Source organism: Moschus berezovskii, chromosome 5 (genome assembly GCF_049115385.1).
Source record: "Moschus berezovskii isolate FMDL1 chromosome 5, NW_MosBer_1.0, whole genome shotgun sequence".
Taxonomy (NCBI): Eukaryota; Metazoa; Chordata; class Mammalia; order Artiodactyla; family Moschidae; genus Moschus; species Moschus berezovskii.
The window spans coordinates 21,857,530-21,871,312 of record NC_142464.1 but is presented as its reverse complement, the minus strand read 5'-3'; the positions used below and the strand labels follow the sequence as shown (position 1 = coordinate 21,871,312).

The following is a 13,783-nucleotide window of genomic DNA, read 5'->3' as shown; positions in this document are numbered from 1 at the left end:
AAAATTGTAAGCTTGACTTACAAAGCTTAGATGTAAGCTTAGATGACTTACAAAGATCTGTCATTTGGGATGCTTTTTGCTCAATGAACTTAAAATTACAAATCCATTTTTGACTCTAGGGCAGTCTTCTTTCAAAAAAGGATTAATCTTATAAAATTATTATAAGTTAGATACAGTTAAGGATGTTGTTATTTTAAAGTTCTGAACTTTACATGTTCATACCTGGCTGTATATACTCACAGAAGAAGTAAAGTTGCTCAGTTGTGTGCGATTCTTTGCTATCCAATGGACTGCAGCCTACCAGGCTCCTCTGTCCATGGAATTTTCCAGGCAAGAGTACTGGACCAGGGGATCTTCCCCACCCAGTGACTGAACCCAGGTCTCCTGCATTGCAGGCAGACGCCTTACCCTCTGAGTCACCAGGGAAGCCATATACTCACAATCAGAATACAAATAAAGAAATGAAGTTATGAGCCTTAACCTTTCAATAAAGCCATGTTATATTTTCATTCAGATTTCCTTAGACTATCAACAGGAATATCTGTGATATGGGTAACTTTCCTAAGGTAAACTTTTCCAGGTAAGTGTCTGTGCTCTTCTAACAAAGATAAATGTAAAGTAAGTGGAGCAGATGGATTTGAAGCTAAGAATAAAAATAGAAAGCTAAGGCAAATTTGTGGACTGTTGTCTGATTCTTATTAATAAAAGACAGCTCAGCTCACCTGTATCCAGACATGAAAAATTAAGTGAATTGTAGCAACAATTTTTGGATAACTCATCTCAGAAAGTGTTGGACATGAAATATCCAGATATGAATGAACCAAATATGAATGCTTGATTTGCTGTACTCCATTTTACTTTGTTGGCTTAAGACAGGTCAGATGGTTATTTATGCTCTCCAAAGTATTTCTAAGTCTCCTTCCCCTCTCAAAACTTTCCCACAAAATAGATCTCCTTAAAGATAAACAGGCAAAGCAACTCTTGGATCTACAGTGGATTGACTTTGTAATTAAATTCCAATGTGATCCTGACGTTAGAATTTACTATCACCTAACTTGTTCACTGAAGAATTGATGCTTTTGAACTGTGGTGTTGGAGAAGACTCTTGAGAGTCCCTTGGACTGAAAGGAGATCAAACCAGTCCATTCTAAAGAAGATCAGTCCTGGGTGTTCATTGGAAGGACTGATGCTAAAGCTGAAACTGCAATACTTTGGCCACCTCATTCGAAGAGTTGACTCACTGGAAAAGACTCTGATGCTGGGAGGGATTGGGGGCAGGAAGAGAAGGGCATGACAGAGGATGAGATGGCTGGATGGCATCACCGACTCGATGGACATGAGTTTGAGTGATCTCTGGGAGTTGGTGATGGACAGGGAGGCCTGGCATGCTGTGATTCATGGGGTCGCAAAGAGTCTGACACGACTGAGTGACTGAACTGAACTGAACTGAACATTAAAAGCACCAAGGAGTCGTGTCTAGACCACAAAATTTAACTTCTAATTTAACAAAAGGCCTATGGAAACATTTTATCACTATATGCATATGTATTACTAACACGAATATAGAGACAGATAATCATAAAATATTTTGCATTATTCCTGGAAACCCTAGAGAAACCAGACTGCAGGAATATACATCACATAAAAGTTCAGATTAAAGTTCTTACACAATATTATTTACTAGGATCACAACAGAGATCACAGTTTTCCTCTGTATACATTTTCTCAGTGTTCTCATTGTTAACCTAGTGCATAAGAAGCCAACATCTCAAGTGCTTTCTAAAGTTTATTGAATGAATGTTAAGTTTCTCACACTTAGGATTTTCAATTTTAAGGCCAATATGAACTGTGATTCTCCAAACTAAATGGCAAAAACACACTGGGTACAGTGTGGACACAGTAGTTTCCTAGACAGCTGACCAAATTTGTACTGATTAAACGAGACATTGTGGCATTTTCTGTCTTATGACCACAGACGGTACTGTTTTCCAGCCACTTTTCTTACAAAAACATACAAGTCACAAGGAGGATTTTAGAGATCAATGTGAAACAACTGTCACTACAGGAAAAACAGCCTACATTCCAAAGTGTGATAGACATTAGATGCTATATTTTGAGTAAAAATCTAACACAGGCTTATAATACTTTTATGCTTTTTCATATTGAAATTGTATGTTACCTTCCAAATCTCACATCCAAGAAAAAACAAAAAGATGTGCAGTTTCTTTTTAACAGTGTTTACTTTTTTCCTTAGTAAAAAACCAATCTGTGGATAATTTCCTTAGCCAGACAGTATTTACTTCTAAAAATCCCCACACTATCTTAGAGACCTCAAACACAGCATACAAAATATAAAAACAATAAAATCTTTATAACCATTACCACGGGTGGAAAGAAGGTCAGAAAAATATACAAAGCAATGAAAGGCTGGATGTGAAGGATGCCTGAGGGGAGCGGGGGAGGGTTTCGTGAGATTCTAGGCAAACCCTGTGATGACGTCACCTCACATACATAATGTTACAGCAGTCAGCACAGGGCTTCTGCTTTCTTATTGGTGAACACCGTGTCAGCCGACATCAGAAGATAATCATCATTGGTCAGACAATTACAACCGAAGCAACTAGCATCCACCACTGCTAGCACAGACCTGGCAGGCTGCTGAAAGAGAAAGCAGAGCAGAGCCCAGCTGCCCTTCTCAGTCAATGAATTTTATGTCACCTTACCAATCCCTAGGCTATTTTGCCCCCTTCCCAGCAGACCTAATAAATGAAGTCAACTATTTCTGAAAATAACAGGTAAAGGCCAGACATCTCGTAAAAGAACAAAACGCCTCTGTTTTCAATGATGTAAAATCACAAGGGCTTTTCAGTGTCAAATCAGAACTTAAAAATGTTGTTAAGCTAAAAGCAGGTATTTCCCTCTATCTCATGCAATATACTCTCATTTACCAGATAATATTACCCAGGATATTTTTAAATTGACATATAAAGATGTGGCTCAGGGTGATTCTCCAAGGCGTATTTATTACTCTGCATTTTTCCAATGTATTATATTTTTCTAATGTATTATATGTGAAACTATTTGCTAGAAAAGTAAAATGGTCTATAGTATTTATCCCATGTGTAAAACAATGAATACAGGGTTAATCATTGTTTTAGCAGCAATAAACTTGACAAATTTGCCTCAGTTGAACTCTTTAGTTTATAAAAACACCACTCCAAAATAAGGGTCCCATTACATTAATATGTAATAAAGTAATGAATACAGACTATAGGATAAGTTTAATAAAGACCTTCTTAAGTCATATTCAAAAGGTAGTGCAGACAGCACCCTGACAAAACAACACTCCTGACCTTCCTCACAATTCTTCAAAACACAGTGTGCAGCTTAATCTTTGAGAGATAAGTTATAACTTAATTCTGTAAACTGAGTTTTATTTGAGGCTATGTCTGGGGAATTTTTAAGGACAAATGAAAATAATTTGTCAAAAAAAATACAGTAGAAACTTCACAACATTGTTTTTCCTCCAAAAGCTATTTCAAATCACCTGTAGTTAATGAGTCTGGCAAATGCAAGACCTTGTGCTTCCTCAACTTTCCCTCTCCTCAAGAGGGTGTGAGCCTTGGTTAACAAGGGAAATGAAAAGGAAAACCTTCATTTTCGTATACACCTAGTTCAAGACTTTTTAGCTGTTGACATTTTGGAAGAGGTTTATAAAATGGGCACCCAAGGATACTGGGAGAAATGCATACACTCTAGGATAAAAAAAGGAAGCAAGACAATTAGGGTCAAAGAGAGACAAAGTCAGGAAGGGGAATGCCTAGTGACTATGGCATAGTATTCAAAACTCAAGGGAAGGCCAAGTATGCTAAGGTTCAGGTAGCAGTGCTGGCAATAAAACAGACATCCATCATCACTAACTCACTAGTTAAAGACTTTTCCCCAGCATCTGCCCTGTACAATGCATTCTTCAAGGTGCATTCAAGAGTGCAATGAGAAATATGCCCTGAAAAGATTATGGTCTAGGAGGAGGCACAGTGTGTGTTAGTCACTCAGCCCTGTCCGACTCTCTGTGACTCCATGGACTGCAGCCCGCCAGGCTCCTCTGCTCATGGAATTCTCCAGGCAAGAATACTGGAGTAGGTTGCCATTTTGGTGGCTCAGACGGTAAAGCCATCTGCCTACAGTGCGGGAGACCTGGGTTCGATCCCTGGGTCAGGAAGATCCTCTGGAGAAGGAAATGGCAACCCACTCCAGTACTCTTGCCTGGAAAATCCCACGGACGGAGGAGCGTAGTAGGCTACAGTCCACGGGGTCGCAAAGAGTCGGACACGACTGAGCGACTTCACTTGCTTACTTCTCCTAGGAGGCACAAACATACATCGACATACGCATATGAATAAAAGCTAGGAAAGATACTGCCGGGTGAAATGTACAGAAAAAGAGCTAAGAGTGGTAAGAGTCCAACAGGCGAAGATAAATTGGTGCATTTTTTCCCCATTTTCACTCCCCAGAGGGTTGCTGCTGTGTCACTTCAGTCGTGTCCGACTCTGTGTGACCCCATAGACAGAAGCCCACAGGCTCCCCCGTCCCTGGGATTCTCCAGGCAAGAACACTGGAGTGGGTTGCCATCTCCTTCTCCACCCCAGAGGGTTAGGCCCTGTTTGATTCAGGGTGTATTGGTTCGTCAATGGAGAAAGGGCGGGAAATGGTACCAGGAGGTGGTGGAAGCACAGAACCCAGAGAAAAGCCAACAAGTGAGTAAGAGGCAGTATCCACTGCAGAAGTGCAAGGAGAGGGGCTAGACCACAGTGAACTCGAGCAGCCGGCCCGAAGGGAGGCCCGTTCCGGAGGGGCTGGTTCAACAAGGGTGCAGCAAGTTGGAGACTGGCAGATATTAGGAAACACAGAGAGCGCAGGGCCGATGGAGCGGGAAGATGGACTGAGCGGCGTGACAAGACACCAGACAAACAGTTGCAGAGAAGACCTTTGCCTCCTGCCGGCCCGCCGCGCGGCTCCAGGCGCCGCCCTCGCCCGGCCTTCGGCGCCACCCCCTACGCGGGAGGAGGAAGTGCCTGCAGGGAAGGCCCCTCCGGTGGGGCCCGAGGGAGGCTTGGCTTCCCCAAGCGCAGAGGCCTTAATTGTCTACACTCCTACGGGATCGAGCCTCCCGCTGCACAACCGTCTTCCGGGCCCACCCTCGCAGGCTCAGAGCGCCGCCGCACTTCCCAGCCTTCCGAGCGAATCGCGTGGCCCCGCCGGCTTCCGGCCGCGGCCCTCCGGCCCCCGCGCCGGAGGAGGTCCCCGGCCACGCCGCAGCGGGTGTGAGCGCGCCGGGCCGCGCGCCGCGCCCGCCTCGACCGGCCCGGCCCAGCCGGCGCGCACGGCGCAGGGGGCGGGCCCGGCCCGGCTGAGGCCGCACATGGCCAGCTGGTCCCCGGCGGGCCGGCCGCGCGGGAGGAGGCGGGAGCGGCGGCCGAACCTCCCGAGGAGAAGTTGAGCCCCCATTCCCGGGTTCCGGCGCAGAGCACCCACCCCGCCCCAGCCTCCAGGCGCGCTAGCGTCTCCGGTTTCCCATTGATGAGCTGGGGGAGGGAAGGCAGGTCGTGAGGGCGCCGGGGGCACGCGCGAGCGCACGCGGCGGGCGGAATCCCCCGCCTCCCGAGAGCCCCCTCGGCCCGACCCTCTCCAACAGTACTTGGGAGGCTGCCAGCAGCTACCCAGCTGGGGGTTGCCTTGGGCTTTCTCTTTACTGATCGTCAGACACGGGGTTGGGGGGGGGTGGTTAGAGAATGTCTGCCACAGCAGCTCCGTCTACGAGCAAGAAGCGAGATGAACATGCACACCCTCCCCTGTTAAATATTGCAAGGTGACACGGGATCGCTTCCCACACTGGGATTTCCAAAAGGACTGGCGAAGGGAACACAGTTAACAAGATGCTTTTCCCGGTTAGAAGTTGTGTGGGGAGCACGCCCCACCCCCCAAGGACTCTGCGAACCCAGGGATTTTTAATCCGTGTCTGAACTCCAGTTAGCAGCTTCCCACTGAATTAGAATCGAGAGTGCCAAAAAGGCGTTTCCGTAAAACAAACTTAATAATGGCGTGGCTCCACTCGCTCGGGTTCATTCATTTTTAGTTCTGTTTTCATTGTCCCCTCCTCCACTCCCCGCCTCCGTCTCTTCATGAAACTGGAAAGGGATCCGCGTGGGGAAAGGGGGTCCAGGAAACGAGGAATCTGGCTGGGGAGCAGCCAAGAGGAAGACAGTGAAGCAGGAGAGCTGCAAGGAGAAAGGAAGGACAGACAGGAGGGATGGGGAAAGGGCGAGGACCAGAGAGCAGAGGACGACGGATGGGAGAGGGTTAAACAGACCCGGAGACCGGGTCCTCCCTCCACTGCCTTTCACACTCCGCTTGCAGGAGGCCAAGCAAGAAAACCCAAATCTAGAAGGAAACCAGGAGTAGCACAGGTAGGGTCTGTGGCGTCTCTCCCGCCTTCCCTGTCGCACTCTATGTACACATGTATGTTCTATGTTATATAATCTATGTTAAAGATGCATGTGTAGCCACGGTTCACCCAGGGGCACCCACAGACTCACGCGCTTCATGCAGCCCCAATGTCTCCTGCACGGGGGAGACCCGGGAACTCAGCGATCCGCTCCCGCTGCCCGCGGTTCGTCGCTCCATTCACGCCCCAGAAAAGGAGTACCGACATTAAGGCACAACGGGAAAACGCGCGGGGCTCCTGGGGACAGTATCACACGAAAGCATCACCTACCAGTTTTCCTGCATCCACTGGATGGCTTCATTCTCGTTGAACTGCTTTTCGAATTCATATTCTTGTAAAGTCAACACTGACATGTTCACTGGGGCTGATCTTCGGAGTCGCTACGTGTTCTCTACACAAAATAAAATAATCTGTAAAGCGCTAGATTTCGAGTGCTCTCCAGTCTGTTTCCCCCACCCACCCCCCAAGGTCTTCCCCTCGCCGGTCGATCTCCGGCAACCGGTTTCCCCCAGCCTCTCTCAGCTACAGTCGGGGTTGAGCATTGCCTGTGCCTCTGCTCCCAGCTCCTCGCTCCGGGACTCTCCTCCTCCCGGCGTCCGCATCCACCGAAGGAGGAAATGAATGCCTTGCGGTCTTAGTGCCCGCACGTTTGTCCATCACCCTTTTTACTTGTCTATGGGGAATCTCCTCCCCCTCGTGCGATCCGACAAATTTTAACCCTTTGCGAGAGAGAGCGAGACCTCTCTAGCCCCGGGGGCAGTTTTGTTTACGTAAAGGTGACTAGGGGAGAGAAGGAAGGGCTTGGAGGGGGAGGAAGTAGCCTTGAGGTCATCTACAACGCCCAGTCCCGACCTCGTGGGCCGCCTCGCCTGGCCTTTGAATGAAGTTTCTGAAAACCAAGCGAAGCCCCAGGGCGAGCTTAGCACGTAGGCAATACGTAAATAATAAAGCCTGCCCGCTTCGTCGCCAAGAACTGCAAGCATATTTGCACTGAGATGCAACGTGAAACGAACGCATGTTCTGCCTCCTAGCCCCTGCCGCACAGTCCAGGTCACTCACCGCCGAGCTCTGGCGTTGACTCTAGGTAACTTGGGGCCCGGCCTGCGGAGCCCCCCAATCACATGCCGGCTGGGGATGCTGAGGGCCAAGGTGGCAGAAAGTCGAGAGTGACTAGAAGCCAGAAGAGGAGGGAGGTTAGGTGGAGGGTTTGGGCGTGGGAAAGGGTAGAGATAGTGACCTGAAACAAAGGGTGTAAGGAAGTTAGCAGATAGGAGAACTGGACCAACTGGTCCAATGCAAAATCTATTTGCATGCATAAGAAATTCGCTTTATTTTACCGGTGTAGGTGGGACAGAATCACCTTTGAGGAGAGGGCTAAATGTACCATTGACCCCTACTGATTTCCTAGTCTCACACCAATATTTTAATCTCAGTTTCCATATGCACCCTCTTTCTTTTCCCAGTATTTTTTACTCTGTCCCTCCCTCCACTCATTCCCCACAAGTTAAGAAAAGTGAAATGGAACATACAAGGCCTCTAATAATATTATACACGCATGTCATTGTAAGCTTAAAATATAATAAGAATAACGAACCTATGCTTTAAAAATTATGCGACGAGTTGACTCAATGGAAAAGACTCTGATGCTAGGAAAGGTTGGGGGCGGGAGGAGAAGGGGACGACCGAGAATGAGATGGCTGGATGGCATCACCGACTCCGTGGACATGAGTTTGAGTGAACTCCGGGAGTTGGTGATGGACAGGGAGGCCTGGCGTGCTGTGATTCATGGGGTCGCAAAGAGTCGGACATGACTGAGCGACTGAACTGAACTGATGCTTTAAAAATTAGGTGGACATTAGGACCAGGAAGAAAATTCTCTTTCTCTGCACCTCCCCACTTCCAAGGCAGTCCAAAGAGGATATTTTCGTTTAAAGTCGAATGCCTCAAACCACTGAACACTGGAAACTGTGAGAAACATCTCTTTACATAAGGAGGGTATAATAAAAATTTAGAGGTTTTTTAAAAAATACAGTGTGTATATATATATATATAGAGAGAGAGAGAGAGAGGCTTCCCAGGTGGCGCTAGTGGTAAAGGTTCTGCCAATGTATGAGCCAGATGGGACATGGGTTCAATCCCTGGGTTAGGGAGATACCCTGGAGGAGGGCATGGCAACCCACTCCAGTACTCTTGCTGGAGAATCTCACAGACAGAGGAGCCTGGTGGGCTACAGTCCATCATGTCGCAGAGTTGGACACGACTGAATCGACTTTGCAGGCATGCACATACACATACACACACATACATGGCAAATTAATTTATGAGTTGATGCTCCCAAATATTCCATATACAAACTTTCCTCATCTCTCCATTTAAGGGTTGTTATTCTAGAGACTTCTGCAGCAAAAGTCTGAGTAAAAGTACAGCTAGGCCAAAAGACTTAGTAGTCTTAAGGTGGAAGGTGGGTGTGGCCTGATGAGGTCAGGATTTTAGCCCTGCACCTGGGCATGTGAGTAATCAATAAATATTTGTAAAGTGATTTAAGTAGGTGAAAGAAGGGAGGCATGTTTTGGTTAGTCGCTCAGTCCTGTCCGACTCTATGCAACCCCACTGACTGAGCCCACCAGGCTCCTCTGTCCATGGGATTCTCCAGGCAAGAATACTGGAGTAGGTTGCCATGCCCTCCTCCAGGGGATCTTCCCAACCCAGGGATTGAACCCAGTCTGCTGCATTGCAGGTGGACTCTTTACCATCTGAGCCACAAGGGAAGGCTCCTAAAGAAGCAAAGAAAGTGACAAAGGAAACAAGGGTGAGAAAATCCAGCAAATATTTTGCTATATGTTGCAAGGATAAGTCCTACTTTTGCCTTTAAAAGATCCCATTTTTAAACTGTTATTCTCACTAGGTATCACGTCAATTTTAAACTAGTATGAGAAATTTTTATTGACTTAACTATGTTGTCTGTTATTACCTGTTTGTTTTCTGGAGATGGAGCTGGAGTTTTGTTAAAAGCAAATATCCTATTTGTTCTTAACAGTGTCTGAAGAAGAATTACAATGGGAGGTAAGTCCCTATTTTTTGACCTTTAAAGTGGACAAGTACCAAAAATGGTAAATTCTTGATAGTGTTATGTGTTTTTAAGAGTATTCAAAACAGACAATGTCAGTGGTAGTGAAAACTGGTGACTTTACCTGGAAAGCAATTTGGAAAGCCTATTTAATCATTTTAAATACACTATCCTTTGACCATTTATTTACCAGGTATTCCTTGAGCCTGTGCTCTGCTGAGCTCTTGGGAGTCAAGGGAAGAAGAAAGACAGGACTCCCGCCCTTTTGGAGCTCATATTCCAGAGAAGACAAAATAATTTCATATAAAGTGACATTCTAAGATTAAAATTAAGTAGCATCATCTGAAGAGATGGGAGTGCTCATTTAAACCCTGAAGGCTTCACTGAGAAGGTGACTATGAGCCTTATAAAAAATTAATACACAGAAATCTCAATTAAATAGAGCTGGGAGACCAGAAGGGGGAGCCCTCCTGCCCTGAAACCACAGCAGAGCCCAACAGGAAGAAGAAAGACTCTTTTTTTCTGGCAACAGCTGAATCAATGAAAAACCATGGTCTCTGTTTATTACGCCCTCCCCACTTCCTTTTCCCCTCTATAAGAGTGTTCTCCTTCCCTTCCTCTGTGGCGACTTGCACATGGTTTACCACAGTTACACACTCTGAATTGTAATTCTCTATTAATTCTGAATAAACTCATCCTTGCTGGAGGAATAATCACCTGTCTATTTGTTTTAAGTCAGTAGTTGAAACCACAGTGACAAAGAGTCACTAACTTTTGCAGAAGCAAGAGCAAGTACAAACACTCCAAGGTAAGGGATGGGTTTGTAGGTTGGTGTGTTTCCAGGTCATAAGGAAGGAATGACTGATAGTTTGGAGAGGCGGGCATGGGCCAGATCTTGGCGGACTGGCAAATCAAGATGAGATAATTTGATTAGACTACTCCAGTATTCTTGCTTGAAAATTCTATGGACAGAGGAGCCTGGCAGGCTACAGTCCATGGGGTCACAAAGGGTCGGACACGAGTGAGCACATACACACATTAACTGCAATGGGGTGATGAGACATTAAAAGGATTTTAGATAGAGAATAGCACGATAATTCCTAGTAATCCCGTTACTAGGAACTTACTCTGTGGATACACTCATAAACACATTTTATATATATGTATAACGTATTGTGCAGCACTGTTTGTAATAAGAAAACATTGGAAATAATCAGGGGCTAACTAAATGATGGTTAATATTAATTCAATGACGGCAAACCCTTGCAATAGAATATTTTAAAGCCTTTTAAAAAGAAATGGTTCTGTTGGTTGCAATATTCAGAGAGCTTCCAGAAATATTTTTAAGGAAAATTAAAAGCAATGCACAGGGCATCTTGCATTGTGATATATTTAAGAAAAACATTTACAAATGTACACTTTTATGGGGGTTGGAGGGAAGAGTTTGTTGGTGATGTATATGTTTGGGGAAAGACCTGGGAGCAAACTAGAGTTCCTAGTGTTTATTTTTTCACAGTATTTGAATTTTATGATGTATTTGTATTTCATTAAAAAAAAATCAACAGGAGTTAGCTGAGTAGTGAAATAATGGATTATTTTTCTATTAGAAATAAAATATTTTAAATGATTATTTTTCTACATTTATTTTACACTGAAAAACACATACTAAGACCTGGCTATTTGTGTAGATTATTTTTTTCCTGCAAGGGGGCTATAGAAGCTTAGGAGAAATGGAGAAGAATGTTAGGAAGATGCCCAGCAACACCACTAGGAATTTTTATGAATAGATTTATTGTGTGTGTTTCTAACACATAACTAGATAGGTAGTTAATATTGAATATAAATAATTGGGGCTTAAAAAATAACAGCTAATCGACATTTAGTAGTAAAATTCTCAAAATTAGTTCAGAGAGTAAGGCATACTTTGAAAGACATACTTATTTACAAGGATGAATGACAGCTAAACAAAAGATCTGGAGTTTGGTCCTGACTCTATTCCAGACCTGGCTACTGGGGAAAGTATACTGATCCTTAATTTCATTTTATACACGTAAAATAACCACTGGGCTGCATGTTACCAGCTCAAAATTTCACTGGTTCAGAAATATGTTAAAATATACTCATTGTTTCTGGGCCCTTCTAGCACTAACCTACTTTTCTAGACCTCTGGTCCCTAGATGAGTCTAGCCATGCTGACCCATTTCACATCCTCTGAACATCTTGATTTGGGCTCTGTTTGTCCCATCATTCTCTCTGCTTGGATACCCTTCTTTCCGAAACCCCTTTGGATATTCACGAGCTATTCCCAGCTTAAGGCTTTACCTGCTCAAAAATAAGGTCCCTTGCTCTCTCACCTCCTAAATGCTTTTGCTTGTTGCCACAGCTCTGAAGCCCACAGCCACGTGGGAGGTGGTGGTGATTGATGGTTTTAGTCGCTAAATTGTGTCCTACTTTTGTGACCCCATGGACTGTAGCCTGCCAGGCTCCTCTGTCCACGGGATTCTCCAGGCAAGAATACTGCAGTGGGTTGCTATTTCCTTCTCCAGAGTATCTTCCTGACCCAGGGATCCAACCCATGTCTCCTGCCTTGCAGGTGGATTCTTTAACACTGAGACACCGGGAAAGCCATTGTACCTTGTATTAAGGGCAGAGACAATGAGTTCTTAGTTTCATAGGGCTGCTGTAGCAAATGACTACAAACAACCACATCACATCAGAGTTGTATAGCTCTGTTTCAACAGATCTAAAGATTTCTGAGCTTAAAAACACACCTCAAGTAGGTGATTCCATTTTTCCTTGTCCTCTGATTCAGTTGACCCCTTGAGAGGGATTCAGATCATAATTTCTTCATGTACCTTCTCTGATGCCACCAAGCTGGCACTGGGTGTGGCTCTCTGAAAACAGTGGAAAGTTGCAATTTTTTTCTGGCCCTGCTTACAGAGGTTGGCAATACAGGGACCGTATTTCATTTCATTTTTTTTGTCCCAATGAACTTTGCTAACCTAACTGGAGCTAGTTTCCAAAGTTGGAAACTATATTGATTTGTAAGTGAGAAATTCTAACATTGGAAAAAAAAAAAAAACCCAAAAAACAAAACTCCCAGAGAGAAAAATCAATATTCAGTTCCTGGTCAGTTTCACTTTCTTCCTTTTTAAAAAATTTTCACTTTAGATCTCTGAAAATTAAGAAGTTTAGGAAGATTTTTTTTTATCTCAAAGACACAATTTATTTACAAACAAAAGAAGCCAAGGAGCCTTAATCTTCCCCATTTATTTTCTGACAAAAACTGACAGAACTGAGGTGGCTTGCAAGATTTTTGATTGGAACAGGGAAGTTGGGGCCTGGAGCCTTCTTAAAGACTGTGGCAGGGCAGAGGCCTCCCCCAAACACTGGTAGGAACAGGGCGCCCTGGGGACCCGCCTTCTGCCCCTGCTTCCCACTGCCCCTCCAGAGGTGCTCTGTATGCACCTCAAGGGGCATCCTGCATATCCCTGTCGTGGTGCTTGGCCAGACTTCCTAAGTATTGTCTTCCTTTGCCCCAAAGTTTGAGGTGGGCCTGAACCACCATCCCCAGTAGACCTGTCCTAAAAAGATCTTATCATAGTGATCAATATGCCTTATTAATCTTGGAAGAGATTAAGGGAAATATAAAAGATCAAAATTTTATGTAAACAGGAGATGTACAAATAATTACATAAAAATAAACTCACACTCCAAAACAGACACTTTCAATTCAGTGAAGTGAAAAAGTTCAATTGAGTGGTGAGCACAGCATTTCAGAGGAAGACATCTGATTTAAGAAAATGTAATAAGGGAATATGATAGGTGTTTAAAAATCCAGTTTAACTCTGGGGTTTTCACAGCATTGTGAGCATGTGCCTTCCATGCTGCAGACAGTTGCTTGCTGCCTGAAAGCCTCTGAGTTTGTGAGCCAAGACTTTTCACTCTGGGAGTAGCAAAGAGCAATTAAGGCCCAAGGAATGAGTTTTCCTTGTCCCTTGCGGGACGTCTGGGAAAGGAGATCAAATAGGAGGTAATGGGATCCTACCTCTCGCGCTTTCTTTATTTGGATATATTGTGATAAATTTCCCTATATGTGTTCAACACATAGAATTATTTGGTAGCACAAAAAATGTGTTTGAGATATAAAGGAAAACCTCAAGAACATTATTTGATAATGAAAACAATTTCTTATTATTGCTATTAAGATC

The 13,783-nt window shown here is 44.6% G+C and overlaps 1 protein-coding gene and 1 long non-coding RNA gene across 3 annotated transcripts in view; one reads left to right on the top strand and one right to left on the bottom strand.

The window, feature by feature from the left end:
* Positions 1 to 7,713, bottom strand: part of ELOVL6 (ELOVL fatty acid elongase 6) — a 169,228-nt gene extending 161,515 nt beyond the window's left edge. The window contains exons 1-2 of one of the 2 annotated variants that reach the window (XM_055435145.2): positions 7,565 to 7,713; positions 6,776 to 6,896 (exon numbers count right to left, since the gene is read on the bottom strand). In XM_055435145.2, the coding sequence (XP_055291120.1) occupies positions 6,776 to 6,858 (83 nt within the window). In that variant the 5' untranslated portion in view covers positions 6,859 to 6,896; positions 7,565 to 7,713. Of the gene's footprint in view, positions 1 to 6,775; positions 6,897 to 7,050; positions 7,223 to 7,564 lie in introns of those variants that run through there. The other variant, XM_055435144.2, reaches the window with a different exon arrangement.
* Positions 7,714 to 8,334: 621 nt separating this feature from the next.
* LOC129562136 (uncharacterized) lies at positions 8,335 to 11,271 on the top strand. The gene is made up of 3 exons (XR_008687116.2): positions 8,335 to 9,314; positions 9,543 to 9,568; positions 9,766 to 11,271. It is a non-coding gene; the product is annotated as an uncharacterized LOC129562136 (long non-coding RNA).
* Positions 11,272 to 13,783: the final 2,512 nt, after the last annotated feature.